The 15,185-nt window shown below is 41.2% G+C and overlaps 1 protein-coding gene across 2 annotated transcripts in view; it reads right to left on the reverse strand.

The window, feature by feature from the left end:
• Positions 1–15,185, reverse strand: part of ENOX1 (ecto-NOX disulfide-thiol exchanger 1) — a 662,416-nt gene that overhangs the window by 236,279 nt on the left and 410,952 nt on the right. For both annotated transcript variants that reach the window (XM_040267197.1, XM_040267198.1), the window contains 2 exons: positions 8,923–9,066; positions 7,843–7,980 (listed from right to left, as the gene is read on the reverse strand). In XM_040267197.1, the coding sequence (XP_040123131.1) occupies positions 7,843–7,980; positions 8,923–8,935 (151 nt within the window). In that variant the 5' untranslated portion in view covers positions 8,936–9,066. The remainder of the gene's footprint in view (positions 1–7,842; positions 7,981–8,922; positions 9,067–15,185) is intronic.

Here is a 15,185-nt window from a genome sequence, read left to right on the forward strand (position 1 = left end):
AGAGGAAGCAGAGTGGAATTAAAATGAGTGGAGGCAACCATGAGTGAGAGAGAGGAAGAGGACAGCTCATGCCCCCATGGGCTGTGAAGCTAAGCTCTTCTCAGAGTGGCAGGGAACAGGGGTGCAGAGAGTGAACTCAGAGCTTCAGAAGGAACTGCAAGGTAGGAACCGAGGACCAACTTGGATACTTGTGAGAGTTAAGCCATGATAAGGTACATGGCACTCCCACAGCTAATGGGGAGCTGTGATGCCTTTTCTGCACATGTATTTGAAACACAACAAATGTCACACTAAGAAATGTGAGGTAAGAGATATACGTCCACTTTAAGTTAATAACAGGGCTTCCCTGCTGGCTCGGATGATGAAGAAACCGCCTGCCAGTGCAGGAGACCTGGGTTCGATCCCTGTGTTGGGAAGATCCCCTGGAGAAGGGAATGGCTACTCACTCCAGCGTTCTTGCCTGGAGAATTTCATGGACAAAGGAGCCTGGAGGGCTACAGTCCATGGGGTCGCAAAGAGTCAGACATGACTGAGCGACTGACACACACAAAGTCAATAACAACTAAGGAGAGATTGCTGATGTTAGGCAAGAAAATTTCAAAAAGTTTAGAGCAAAGCAAGGTATAAACTCATGTCCAGAAAACATCCAGGAAGTATTACCAGCTCCCAGGCAGGCCTGGGCAGGCAACTTAACACCTGGTCAACTCAGCTGCTGCTTTCCAACCCTTCCAGTTGATGGCTATGGCTTTGGAGGAGAAGCCAGGATATACAGAGAAGGGGGCAGCTGGTCGCACAGATGGTGTGAAGCTCGGGACTTGATATTCTCAGTTTCAATTGATGACACCAGAGATGGGGGGGCTCCTGGGAAGTGACACTGTGTATCACAGGAAACTGGGAATAAGCCTTCAGGTAACACCCGACCACGTGAGGATTATTTTGAAACCTGAGATTAGGAAGTGACACTGCTCAGTAAAAACACAAAAACACACACACAATTGTAAATCAGATCACAGGGAGCATATCAGAGAGGGCAACAAAAGATGGATAGATGGTCGTGGACTGGGATCTCCATAGCTGGAGGGAAAATCTGGTTTGATGGCAGTATTCTAATGTCTCGTGAGATGTTAACAGATATTTGTTAAAGGCTAAGTTATGTTTGGAGAATCCAACATACACGCCACTACTCTTTCAAACTGCACATTAGCAGAGTCAAGGCTCTGACGAAACCCACAGAGAAAGCAATCATCACAGCCTCGTCTAACTCAATGAAACTATGAGCCATGCCGTGTAGGGCCACCCAAGACGGATGGGTCATGGAGGAGAGTTCTGGCAAAACGTCCACTGGAGAAGGGAATGGCAAACCACTTCAGTATTCTTGCCTTGAGAACTCCATGAACAGTATGGAAAGGCAAAAAGATAGGACACTGAAAGATGAACTCCCCAGGTCAGTAGAAGCCCTATCCTGAAATCAGTGGAGAAGGGTGAGATCGCTGGATGGCATCACCGACTCAATGGATATGAGTTTGAGCAAGCTTCAGGAGATGGTGGAGGACAGAGAAGCCTGGCAGACTGCAGTTCGTGGCATCACAAACAGTCGGACACGACTGAGCAACTGAACTGAACTGTGTTAAACCCAGAATCTACCGTGGCTATTAGGCCACATAAATGCTTACATGACATCCACCCTACCTAACGACTATAAGACACTGATGTTCCATCAGGCCAGTTTAGAAAATCTGGATCTATACTAACCTACAAGGTATGGATAATAGAAACAAATCAACAATAACAAAAATTTGAAAATCCCTTGAAACTAAAAATATGTGGAATAAAATAAGTGTACAATACTACAAGGAGGTAAATATTATCTCATGATAAGCTAAGACTTTGAGTATGGGATTTAGGGCTGGAGTATAGGTGGTGCTAGTGGTAAAGAACCCGCCAGCCAGTGCAGGAGACATAAGAGACGCAGGTTTGATCCCTGGGTCGGGAAGATCCCCTGGGGGAGGGCAGGGCAACCCACTCCAGTCTTCTTGCCTGGAGAATTCCATGGACAGAGGAGCCTGGTGGCCTACAGTCCATGGGGTTGCACAGAGCTGGACATGACTGAAGCGACTGAGCGTGCATGCACTTACCAGTAGGATGGTTCATCTGGGATAAAATAAGCAAATTCAATGGAATGATCTTGAAATGATCACTTCATATGAAGAAGGTAGATGGGGAAGTTCATGAAAGTGGGAAGGGGACTGTGGTGATGATGAAATGGGAGGAAAATTAAAGCGGTGTAATCGTGGGAGCTCACAATGACCCATCAGAATGGTATGATACAGCAACCATAAATGCATTCAATTTCCTGGGAAATCCTTTTGATAAAATCAGAGGATATGAAAAAGTGTGTGTCCTGCTTTGTTGGACACACTTTTTATTGGGAGATTTATTAATTTATTAATTCTAATCTCCCAATAAATAGGGAAAAAGTAGTAAGGAATGGGATTCAGTGTCAATTTGATTTGAACAAGCAAGGAAAGAGTAGTTGGTCATTTAGAAATACCAGAAACTTTGGGAGAAGGCCAAGTGGTCATAAAATCTAACCTCTCTGTCATCCTGTCAGAGACAATTTAGAGGAGATTTCTTGGAAGGAAGGGTACAGTTAAAAGTTGCCTCAGACACAGGTGCTAGCATGAAAACTGGGCGAGAGGCAACATTCTCTGGCTCTATGATCATGGGGAAAAGAAATAAATAGCACTACCCATTAGGTACTTCATATAAATACACAACAGAGCTGTAAGAACTGAAACGATGTGGAGGCAGAAAAAAAGAGAAGTTGGTAGTACAGAACACATACTTTAGAAATAGATTAAACATGCACAACAATTGAATTTCCAATAAAAGAAGAAAGTATATCCATGGAGGCATGGACAATTAGGACTATGTATGAGCTTCCCTGGTGGCTCAGAGGTTAAAGCGTCTGCCTGCAATGCGGCAGACCTGGGTTCGATCCCTGGGTCGGGAAGATCCCCTGGAGAAGGAAATGGCAACCCACTCCAGTATTCTTGCCTGGAGAATCCCATGGACAGAGGAGCCTGGTGGCCTACAGTCCATGGGGTCACAAAGAGTCGGACACGACTGACCAAGCGACTTAACTAAACTTAACTACTCAACTGTAGAGAGTGGGCAAAACCTTTCTCTATTTAGAAATGGAATACTCAAAAAGGACTCATAAAGGATATGTTAAACTTTCTTTTTAAAAAAAATAAATAATATTAAAGAGGTGAAAAATAGACTAGATAAATATTTTTAGAGAATATGAACTGTGAGATTAAAATAATTTCCAGGTAAGAATACTGGGGTGGGTTGCCATTTCCTCCTCCAGGGAATCTTCCCAACCCAGGGATCAAACCCACATCTCTTACGTCTCCTGCACTGGCAAGCAGATTCTTGACCAACTGCACCACCTCGGAAGCCCCTTAAAATGCTTAGAAGCAATGACCAAATACAAGCCAATAAAAGAAATCACCCCGAATCCTAAGTGATAAGTGGATATATCATGAAAGTAATCTATTTACAAAAGAGGAAATATGAATGAAAAATAAATGAAGGAAAATGCCACAATTTAAAAAGAGTAGTTATAAAATAATTTAAGGCAAAATAACAGGATGACACCTTTGCATATCAAGTCAGTAAATATTAAATATGCATTTATATTTTGGAAATTAATTGTCCAGTATTTAACAAGAAACTTTAAAATGTTCATTTGTTTTGACCAACTAATTCTACATGTAGGAGTCAATCCAAGGGAAATAATTCTAATTGCTGAAAAGTTCTATGCATAAAAAAGGTTCACCATAATATTGTTTGTTAAAAAAACATCACAAGGAAGAAAGGAAGGAATAAGAGTTAATGTTTAATGAATACATACTATGTGTAGGTACTTTGCAGTTAGTGTATGTCCTAAGTTATCATATTTTAGTCTTACAACTGTCTCATGAAATAGATACAATTATCATTTTACAGAAAAGGTAAAATACTTATACATACTTGAAGAGATTAAGTTCTCCAGAAACTTGGCTAGGAAGAGTAAAATAAAATAAAAAAAAAAAAAAGGAAACAGCTTAAGCGCAAATACAGAAAAACTGTGGAAGATTTATTCAAAGGATTATTCTAAAATTTTAATATAAAACTATAAAATAGAAAAAAATAATTTAGGATAAGGTGTTAATAAAAATACATAATAGAGATTTCTATATTTAATAGTACTCAAATACTTCCATAGAGAAAAGACTGGAAGACATTATATACACGGTAACCAAGCACGACAGAACTTTACCCTGAGAGAGCCTTGACAAAGGAAGTGTGCGGGCTGCCACGAGGACAAAGCCAAGTGCAGTTCCCCTGGGTGGGGAGGGATGACGAAGGGTGCTCCGGAAGACCCAGAAAGGCTCAGACGTAGCTTAAGCAGTTTGGCTAATATAGGAGATGGAGAATGTAATTCAGGGCAGATACGGTAAATCTTCTACAACAAGTAGGGCTGTAATTCTTTTCATGGTAAGTTGCTGGGAAAATCATAAATTGGTCATGGTTAAAATGTCAGAAGACTCAAAATCATAAGAAAAAAAATAATGAATTATTGAGGTTGTGGCTTACCCTGGAAGTCATACAACACTTTCTGAGGAGTGGAGGTGGAGACAAGAGTAAAGTGATTTCTGCTGTATGAATATTTCAATTAGGCAGCTGGGAAAATTTGGGACAGAAACATATAAATCTGTACTCTCAAGTTATTAGGAGGAAGTATTTGTCTAGATTAGCTTTAGGGAAAAGGAGTCTGGATAAACACATGTTCAAATGATAGAAAATGTCATTTATGTGCATACATACACATCCACAGCAGACTAAGTCTCTATTGCATTTATTTTATAACATTTTGGAGAATTTTATAAATAGCCTAAGCATAACGTTTTGTAATATTAATATCGGACTTTCCTTTTCCTGTCTCCCACCTTCCTTTGCTTCCTGTCTTCTCTTCTCCTTTGTTATGTTATAGAAGAAATGGCATTACATATATGCTTGTATTCATGTGCACACTGCCACACATAGTACATAGAACTTACTACAGCTAGTTTGGACTCTTACATGTACTGCCCTATTGACAAAACAAACAAAAAAAAAACAAAAAATCAAATGTTTGCTCAACTCAGCTCAAAGTACACACATCTGTGGGTGTGAAACTTAGTAACTATCCAATGGCAACAGGTTTATACTTAATGTACCCTGTCTACTCTAACATAACTTGATGTGCAAAAGTGAGTTGTTCTTCTGACATATAACAACGACCATAGTGTAATTCCAATCCCAAAGAAGGGCAATGCCAAAGAATGCTGAAACTGCTGCACAGCTATACTCATTTCACGTGCTAGCAAGGTAATGCTCAACACCCTTCAAGCTAGGCTTCAGCAGTACATGAACCAAGATATACAAGCTGGATTTCGAAAAGGCAGAGGAGCCAGAGAGCAAACTGACAACATCTGATGGATCACAGAAAAAGCAAGAGATTCCAGGAAAACATCTACTTCTACTTCACTGACCATGTTAAAGCCTTTGACTGTGTGGATCATAACAAACTGTGGAAAATTCTTCAAGAGATGGGAATACCAGACCACTTTATCTGTCTCCCTGAGAAACCGGCATGCAGGTCAACGAGCAAGAGTTAGAACTGGACTTGGAACAACAGACTGGCTCAAAATTGGGAAAGGAGTATGTCAAGGCTGTGGATTGTCACCCTGCTTATTTAACTTCTATGCAGAGTATATCATGCGAAATGCTGGGCTGGAGTAATCACAAGCTGGAGTCAAGATTTCAGGGAGAAATATTAATACCTCAGATATGCAGATGATATCACTCTAATGGCAGAAAGTAAAGAGGAACTAAAGAGCCTCTTGATGAGCATGAAAGAGGAAAGGGAAAAACTTGGCTTAAAACAACATTCAAAAAACTAAGATTATGCCATCCAGTCCCATAACTTCATGGCAAATAGATGGGGAAAAAATGGAAACAGAGACAGAATTTATTTTCTTGGGCTCCAAAATCACTGCAGATGGTGACTGCAGGCATGAAATTAAAAGACGCTTGCTCCTTGGAAGAAAAGCTACAACAAACCTCGATGGCATATTAAAAAGCAGAAATGTTACTTTGCCGACAAAAGTCCATCTAGTCAAAGCTATGGTTTTTCCAGTAGTCATGCATGGATGTGAGAGTTGAACCATAAAGAAGGTTGAGTGTTAAAAAATTGATGCTTTTGAACTGTGGTGCTAGAAAATAGTCTTGAGAGTCCCCTGGAGAGTATGGAGCTCAAACCAGTCAATTCTAAAGGAAATCAGTCCTGAATACTTATTGGAAGGACTGATACTGAAGCTGAAGTTCCAATACTTTGGTCACCTCATGTGAAGAACTGACTCATTGGAAAAGACCCTGATGCTGGGAAACATTGAAGGCAGGAGGAGAAGGGGATGACAGAGGATGAGATGGTTGGATGGCATCACCGACTCGATGGACATGAGTTTGAATAAACTCCAGGAGATAGTGATGGACAGGGAAGCCTGGCGTGCTGCAGTCCACGGGGTTGCAAAGAGTTGGACACGACTTAGTGACTGAGACCTGGGTTTGATCCCTGGGTCAGGAAGATCCCCTGGAGAAGGGAATGGCAACCCACTCCAGGATTCTTGCCTGGAGAATCTCATGGACAGAGGAGCCTGGTGGGCAATAGTCCATGTTGCAAGAGTTCAATACAACTTAGGGACTAAACTACCACAGTAGCAACATAGCATAATGACTGTAAGTTTTCCACTGAAATTCTGGAAAGGCAAAAAGGCAGGGACCACCCCTGCACCAGGACAGTGCCTCAAAAAATGTGTGCTAAGTGAGTGAATAAACTGAGTAAAGTGGATACAGGAGACCTAAGCATCTTTTCAGGCAGCACAAACCCCATCTCACTGATAACATCTTTCCTCAGACCCCAGGCATTGATCCTTCTGGAAATTACTGTAGTACTAGTCTGAACCACCTCTTAGCCCATGATTCTACCCATCATTTTTTTTTTTTTTGCTGGTTTTTAATCACTGTGTTTTATAATTTGGGGAGATATGCTCCCTGAATCCTCAAGGACACTTATATATGTATATATTTATTCTATTTCCCAAAGCACTTGTTACAGAGCACATGGAAAAATCAGCACCAAACTTGTTAAATTCAGCGATGAACTCTTTCCAAAGACCTCCTACTTTGTGACGTCTCCAAACATTTTCTCTCTCGGATGTATTACTATTATGAAAATTCCAAAATACGATGGAAAGAAACCATGGAACACAATGTCAGTTGACTCGGGCTTCTAAGCCTTGCCATTTCAGTGCTGGAAAAGCCACCCACCCAAACTCCGGGCCCCCCCTTCCCTATTTTTAACATGGGAACACGAATCTGAGCCACAACCACCATTAGGACCTACCTGTCTCAAAGAGAAGACTGCAATCAAATGCTGTAACATCCGTGGAAGAGCTTTGCAAATTGGAAAGCAAATATTAGCTCTACTATTTACCTTTTTAAAATACAAAATTCATGTTGCAATGCCATCAGTGAGAGATACCGCATGTGAGTTTTTTTTCTGGGAACGGCTGTTCGGCAGAAGAGCGAGGTGACAAGGACAAGACGCTCAGGCACATGGCCTGCCAAACATGCCCTGGGCATAAATCCCAGGCCAGGCTCGACACTTGCGCGTGGAGAGATTACGAGGTGCCAAGCACCCAAGCCTGCCGGCACGGCTGCAGGCTTCTTCCAACCCCAGAGAGAGCTTACCTGACACGAGCTGCTGTCCAGGCAACCCCACGGGAACCATGCCCAAGTTATTCATGGCGGTGGCCCAGGCGGTGGGGTCCGTCACGGACATGTTCAGCTGGGTCGCGTCTATTGCGATGCTCCCCAAACCATCGGCCGCTGCGGGTGGGAAAGCAAACTGACTTAGATTCCACCGGCGAGGGTGTCTGAAAACAAATCACGTTTCTAGAGACGTGAGGCTTCCTTTAAGCACATTCCCAAATCACAAAAAAATTCGGCACTGTAATCGACACCAACACCTTCTCCAGACGTCAATATGACGGAACACATTCTGGGAGGAAACTTAATGACATGCAGTTTATATCATACTCAGTGTGCCATTAAGGACACACCTCTGGGGGGGAAAACAAGTCAATTGGCTAAGAATAAATAAATCTGTTTGTGAGTCTAATTCTGAAGCAGGCACACCCTCTAACTATCTAATACAAATCTCCAAATTCAGCTATCGAGCAGTCAAAGCGGTCCTGATTGAATTTATTAAGACTTATCTTATAACACATTCCATCCTTAACAAATAATTAACATTCGTACATTAAATGCAGGGGTCTGTCTGAAGTGACTCCCAAAATATTTCTTACAAGCAGACTTTCCTTAAGACAAAATAAATAATATCGAAAACAAACAGCAGAGCTAAAAAAAAAAAAAAAAAAAGATAGCAAAATATATCAAATTGGACTTGATGCTCTTTTTTTAAAAAAAGAAATTTATTTTCTCAATTATCTTTGGTTAAAGTCTTTATTGAGTTTGTTACAATTTTTGCTTCCCTCTTACGTTTTGGTTTTTTGGCCTGGAGGCATGTGGGATCTAAGCTCTCTGATGGGAGGGATCTAAACCACACCCTCTACACTGGAAGGCAAAATCTTAACCACCAGACTACCAGGGCAGTCTGAGTTAACTCTCTTTGATGTTCACTCGTTCCACGGCCTGGCTTTTTTGAGGAGCCCAGGCTCCTGGTTCAACACATGTTTTCATGGCTGGGGAGCCTTTCCACTATGATGCAAAATGCCCGGTTTGTGTCCTGTGCTGGCCACCGACATTTACCTGCAGCCATCATCTGAGGAAGCTTCTGGGAACACTGGGTGACGCTCTCAATGCCACCTGCATCTACGACTGAACTGCGAGCATCCTGAGGGGCAGGAGCGCTTTGACGGCTGAGTGCAGGGTCCCCGCGGACATCATCGGATTCTGCAAAAGGGGGAGAGCAGTGGGGTGAGAAAGCCTTCCGGGGCAAATCTGTTGTCTACTCCAAACAACAGCAGCAAACAAACGATGGCAATTTGCAGTGGCACGCACAGAAGCGAAGCTGCCTCCTTGTAGAGTCTCAGTTTCGGGGGCCAGGAGACGTGAGGGTCAACCGGCGACCAACTGGAGCAGGGCTGGCTGAATAAACAGCCCGTCTGTGGAGCGGCTAGTACCTGGCCTCCAGCTGAACAGACTTCACAAGCGGGGCTTATCAGGCCCCGCACAGCCTCCTCCACACACGGCACATCAATGGAGAGGGCAGACTTGCGCTCCATGTGATTTTTTTAAGTTCAAAAATTAATTGATGTTATTTTCGAAGACAGTCATCTGTGAAACGTATTCACAGAGGGAGAAAAAGTGGGGAAAGGGAGAAAAAAAGCAAGAAGCTATTCACGGTGAGATTGGTAAAGGACGTGCCCAAAATACAATCGTGCGAAAAGGCGACAGGGAAGAATGGCATGCCGCTTGCCCGTCGGAGAAGTGCAGAGGGTGATGGGGCCACCGAGGAAAAGCACTTGCTCTTTTTATTTCTATGACAAGATATGATGAACTGGCTGTACCTTGTTTGGTCTGAGTTATCCTGAGAATTGCACAGCTTATATATAAACATATTTTTATAAGCCTCTTCAAAGCACTTTTCTAACCAAAAAAACGACAATAAAACATTACAAAAATCTGCAAAGGGCCCATCCAGATTTCACTATTTTTAAAATGCTATGCTTTCTCTCCATCCTTAAAAATGCAAAAACATACCCTTCCTATGTATATATTAAGTGCACTTTCACCAGTTTGAGACTAGAAGATAAAACATATCACTTGAATTTTACATAGACGGGTAAAACAACTAATGCAAAATATTTTTATTTAGGTATCCATTTAGAAATTCTTCTAACGTGCTTCTCTTAACAGGTATTGTAGAACTGGTGTTACAGTCTGTGTGTTCGTATATCTAGTATGAAGATTGCTGCTGCTACTGCTAAGTCGCTTCAGTTGTGTCCGACTCTGTGCGACCCCAGAGACGGCAGCCCACCAGGTTCCCCCATCCCTGGGATTCTCCAGGCAAGAACACTGGAGTGGGTTGCCATTTCCTTCTCCAATGCATGAAAGTGAAAAGTAAAAGTGAAGTCGCTCAGTCGTGTCCGACTCTTAGCGACCCCATGGACTGCAGCCTACCAGGCTCCTCTGCCCATGGGATTTGCCAGGCAAGAGTACTGGAGTGGGGTGCCATTGCCTTCTCCAGTATGAAGACTGGCCCTTTGATTTCTTTGATTCTTAGGTGCAAGAATCAGTGATCCCTTTGAACACTGCTCTCAATAAATCAATAAAGAAAGAAGACAAAGAAAAAAACTTATTTCCAGGTGAGTATAAGTCTCATTCAAATGGAAGCTCAGGTTTCAATATTTCAAGGATAGGTGGGTATTGAGCAAATTGTTTCTTTGGTCCCAAGAATCCCTAGCCCTCAGCACAGGGACATGAGAAATGTTAGGGAATTGCTTTCAATAGTCCATCAGGAAGATGAAACCTTTTCATCAAGAAGCAGTGAAATGATTCCAATTTGGGGAGCAAACTGTACTCAGGACAAATGTTTTATACCACGCAATTAGACTCTTCCACCTAAATGAATTCAGAATGTGTTTATGTATTACATGCATCCATTATCTTAGGCAACAAATGCCATCAAAGAGATTCTCACCATGTAAAATAAAGCCAGTAACATCAATGCATAGGTAACCAAATGCCTGCCCTCTCGCTGTCCACTCACCAGAGACATTTCTACGGTGAAACCTTAAAGCAATTTTCTTCTCTCCACATCCACCTATTTCAGAACAACAAAGCAGAAACAGGCTAGAATGTGTTCATTCTTTTGCTCAAATGGCCCAGAAGTAGAGGCAGTTCGGATCACTGCAAGGTTACTGTTTGTCTTACTTATCGCCCCACTGAAGTTTAGTTGGCTTTTTTCTTTTCTAGCTCAAGCTCTCCCCACATGGGCATTAATCACAGCTTTTTCCTATCCAATGAGTCTGCAGTTCTGGAACACTATATCAGAGAACATCCCTTTGTTGTGTAGGCTTTATGACTTGAGCCTGACTGGCCATGTTTCACTTTCCCTTTTTCTGCTATAGTCTTTTAGGGGTGGTGTTAGTCTTCTTGGCTTTTTAACTGTTCCAGTGTTAGTTTTCACTTTAATGACTGCGGTCTTACAGAGGGGCATCAAGTGGTGGCCCATAGCTTCTACCTACACTTTTCATCACCATCTTAATAAACTACTGTTTCATGGAGAAAAAAAACACGAACAAACTGCTACTGTTTCACCAAAAAAAGTATTGTTTCCTTGGCAAGTTGTGGTTTGTAAACCTAAATTCACCCCCTAATGAGACTGTGCCATTCAATGAATTACATCTCTTCAATCTGCCAACCCAATGGTTTGAATGACATACAGCTTCATGTGGCTGCCACGTACCTAGACTAGCAACTCTGAAGGCAGTTCTGTCATGCCTCAGGCATTTCCAATAGTCTGAGGGATGCCTTGCAATTCTTCAAAACTTTTAAATTGCTTTATCACTTGGCTTGGGAGAAAGGTGATATTTTAATTATTATTCAGTAATTTATGAATAGTTGCAAGAGTGATTTTTATACTCTACTAACATCTATTGTTCCTACTGAGTACCTGCCTCTCTAAATGATTCAAGGCCATAATACCTAATTTATCATTCTAATCAATTTCTCTGCCTTAGTTTTATTTCTAAATGATACAAAAGATTGATATTCTTAATGATGTTTATTTTCAAACAGACATGTGGGGAGTTAAAAATTATAGCTAATAAAGCACTTGGCATAAAGCAAGTATTAATTATTATTATTTTATTTGGAAGTGTAGCTTGACATTAAGGTACCCTGGGATCTTGGTGTTCCACTGGATAATTATGTAATTAATTTTAAAACAGTTAGTAACACTTAATATTTCTAAAAGTAAGTGCTGCCCTAGTTTTCTGCGTCACATCTAAATTGTACCAGAATATTTCTTCCTTTTCCACTGTTCTTTTGTAAAACAATGTAATTTAAAATATGTATAAATGTTTCTCTCTAGGGTTTTTTTTTTTTTCCCAAGCTATGAAACTACAAAAGCCATCAAAAGATTCGTGATCAATTGTGAAATTGGCAGTTTCTATTTATAGCTTTTAGTGAGATAAGATCCTTCCGAAACAATCAGGAATTGGGAATTCCCAAATTCCCAATGTATAAAATGCCTAGGATAACAATACAGTTTTGTCCAGGGTTCAAAGGAAACCTAATCTGTTCTTTGTTAAGTTTCATTCAAGTACAAAATCTCACACCCAATTTCATAATTGTTCAATACAATATATTTATGCTCAGGATTTTATTGGGCTGTATCAATGGAGCAAATAGCTTTTGAAACTCATCAAGGCTTTGACTGTGTGGATCACTGTAAACTGTGGAAAATTCTGAAAGAGATGGGCACACCAGACCACCTAACCTGCCTCTTGAGAAACCTACATGCAGGTCAGGAAGCAACAGCTAGAATTGGACATGAAACAATGGACTGGTTCCAAACATGAAAAGGAGTACATCAAGGCTTTATATTGTCACCCTGCTTATTTAACTTCTATACAGAGTACATCATGAGAAACACTGGGCTGGAGGAAGCACAAGCTGGAATCAAGATTGCTGGGAGAACCATCAATAACCTCAGATATGCAGATGACACCATCCTTATGGAAGAAAATGAAGAACTAAAGAGCCTCTTGATGAAAGTGAAAGAGGAGAGTGAAAAAGTTGGATTAAAGCTCAACATTCAGATAACTAAGATCATGGCATCCAGTCTCATCACTTCATGGCAAATAGATGGGGAAATGGTGGAAACAGTGTCAGACTTTATTTTTCTGGGCTCCAAAATCACTGCAGATGGTGATTGCAGCCATGAAATTAAAAGACGCTTACTCCCTGGAAGAAAAGTTATGACCAACCTAGACAGCATATTAAAAAGCAGAGACATTACTTTGTCAACAAAGGTCCATCTAGTCAAGGCTACGTATGGATGTGAGAGTTGGACTATAAAGAAAGCTGAGTGCAAAAGAGTTGATGCTTTTGGACTGTGGTGTTGGAGAAGACTCTTGAGAGTCCCTTGGACTGCAAGGAGATCCAACCAGTCCATCCTAAAGGAGATCAGTTCTGGGTGTTCATTGGAAGGACTGATGTTGAAGCTGAAACTCCAATACTTTGGCCACCTGATGTGAAGAGCTGACTCATTGGAAAAGACTCTGATGCTGGGAGGGATTGGGGCAGGAGAGGAAGGGGAAGACAGAGGATGTGATGGCTGGATGGCATCACTGACTTGATGGACGTGAGTCTGTGTGAACTCCAGGAGTTGGTGATGGACAGGGAGGCCTGGCGTGCTGTAGTTCATGGGGTCGTAAAGAGTCGGACACGACTGAGCGACTGAACTGAACTAAAGCCTAAGAAAATATTACTTGGCCTAAAAGAAAGACACAGGCTTCTCCTGGTCTAACACAACTCTTTCTACCTGTCCAACTCTTACAGGTCTCAAGCATACACACACACACACACGCTGTGAGTAATAAAAATCCCACACACTGTGAGTAATAGAAATCCATGTATAACTGTCCACAAAACAGATCCCTGTTAAAAAAAGGGTATCGAATGTTTTTCTTTTGTAAAAGAATGATCTATTTGACCTAAGTCCTTAGGTTCATGCCTACTTTAATAGAAGAATAATTATACTGAGGAAGTCAGATTTATTAGTGTCTTGTTGAGAGTTGATTCCAAAGAAAACCTATCTCATAGGACTGAAACTTTTTTAATCTACAGGAAGTAGTCATAGCATTATCATGGGTTACATTTATAGAAAAAAGAAAAATGCATTCCCAAAGCTCTAGTTTCTGCTTCTATTACTAAGAAAATATTCTCACTTTGATCTCCATGTAGTCAGTAGGATGCTCTCTGGAGGTTATGGAAATGCTCATAGTTTAAAACAACATAGAATATTGTTAAATTGACATTCCTTATGTTTTAACTCCATGATTTTTAAGCAACTATTTAGGAATAAAGGAGACATTTTTGCTTCCTATAATGGTAAACAGTAACTCAGTAATTTTCCCACTGAGGAACAACAAGAAGAGCCTAGTATCTTTCATCAGTTTTATAAAATTCTCACTGTTATCTCTTCAAACACAAAAGAATCACAAAGACATGTTTAAATTATCGAAGAGGATTACTAAACAGGCTTCTAAGGAGAACAGGTCCTCTTAACTGATCTAGAATCTGGGTGGAATCTGTTAAGTTTCAAGCCAGAATGGAGTTTCTCTGCAAAATGTGGTTAAAAAGCAAAAGGACACCAAGGCTAAGTGCTTTGAGGCGGGGAAGAAAGAAGGGATCTTTGGGGGTCACTCATGAGAAAAGGGGACTTCAGAGAAGAGAAATGACTAAAGCCAGACTACTGGGAAATATACAATGTAAATCTTGCCCCTGTCCCCTCTAAGGAGATGTCAGTAAAGACTACATTACACCTCATTAATAGTTTTTATATGGGAGTAATTGTTGGATGGTGGATACCCTTTAGAGGAGAGAGCCTGAAGAGCATAATAAGGAGGCAGCTGATGACAGAGACAACTTAGGGTACTATGTGATAACACATGATAAAGTTTTCATATCTGTTAAACATAGAGGATGTTGGATATTAATGATCAATGTCTCCTGATTAGTGTGGGATAAAAGGATTAATGTTTGGAAGAAGAGATTTCGATTATAATAAAGTTTATGAGGAATGAGATTTGGGGGGGGGAATTTCTGATGAGAGAATTTCAGGGTAGGAATATTACCTGAACTAAAGCTAGAAAGGTCCTACTTGGTAATGGAAGAGAAAAAGCTGCCTCTTGGCAGAGGATGGGGCTGGGCTGAGGTCGACTCAGGCAGGGTTGAACGCTGTAGTACTTTCTACTGAACCCGTGAAATCGACAGGGCTTTTTAAATAAAACCCGACCTATAACCTTTAGTTTTGTATTGGTATGTTCATGAAGTCACTA

This window comes from Oryx dammah, unplaced genomic scaffold (assembly GCF_014754425.2).
Source record: "Oryx dammah isolate SB20612 unplaced genomic scaffold, SCBI_Odam_1.1 HiC_scaffold_24, whole genome shotgun sequence".
In the NCBI taxonomy this organism is placed as follows: Eukaryota; Metazoa; Chordata; class Mammalia; order Artiodactyla; family Bovidae; genus Oryx; species Oryx dammah.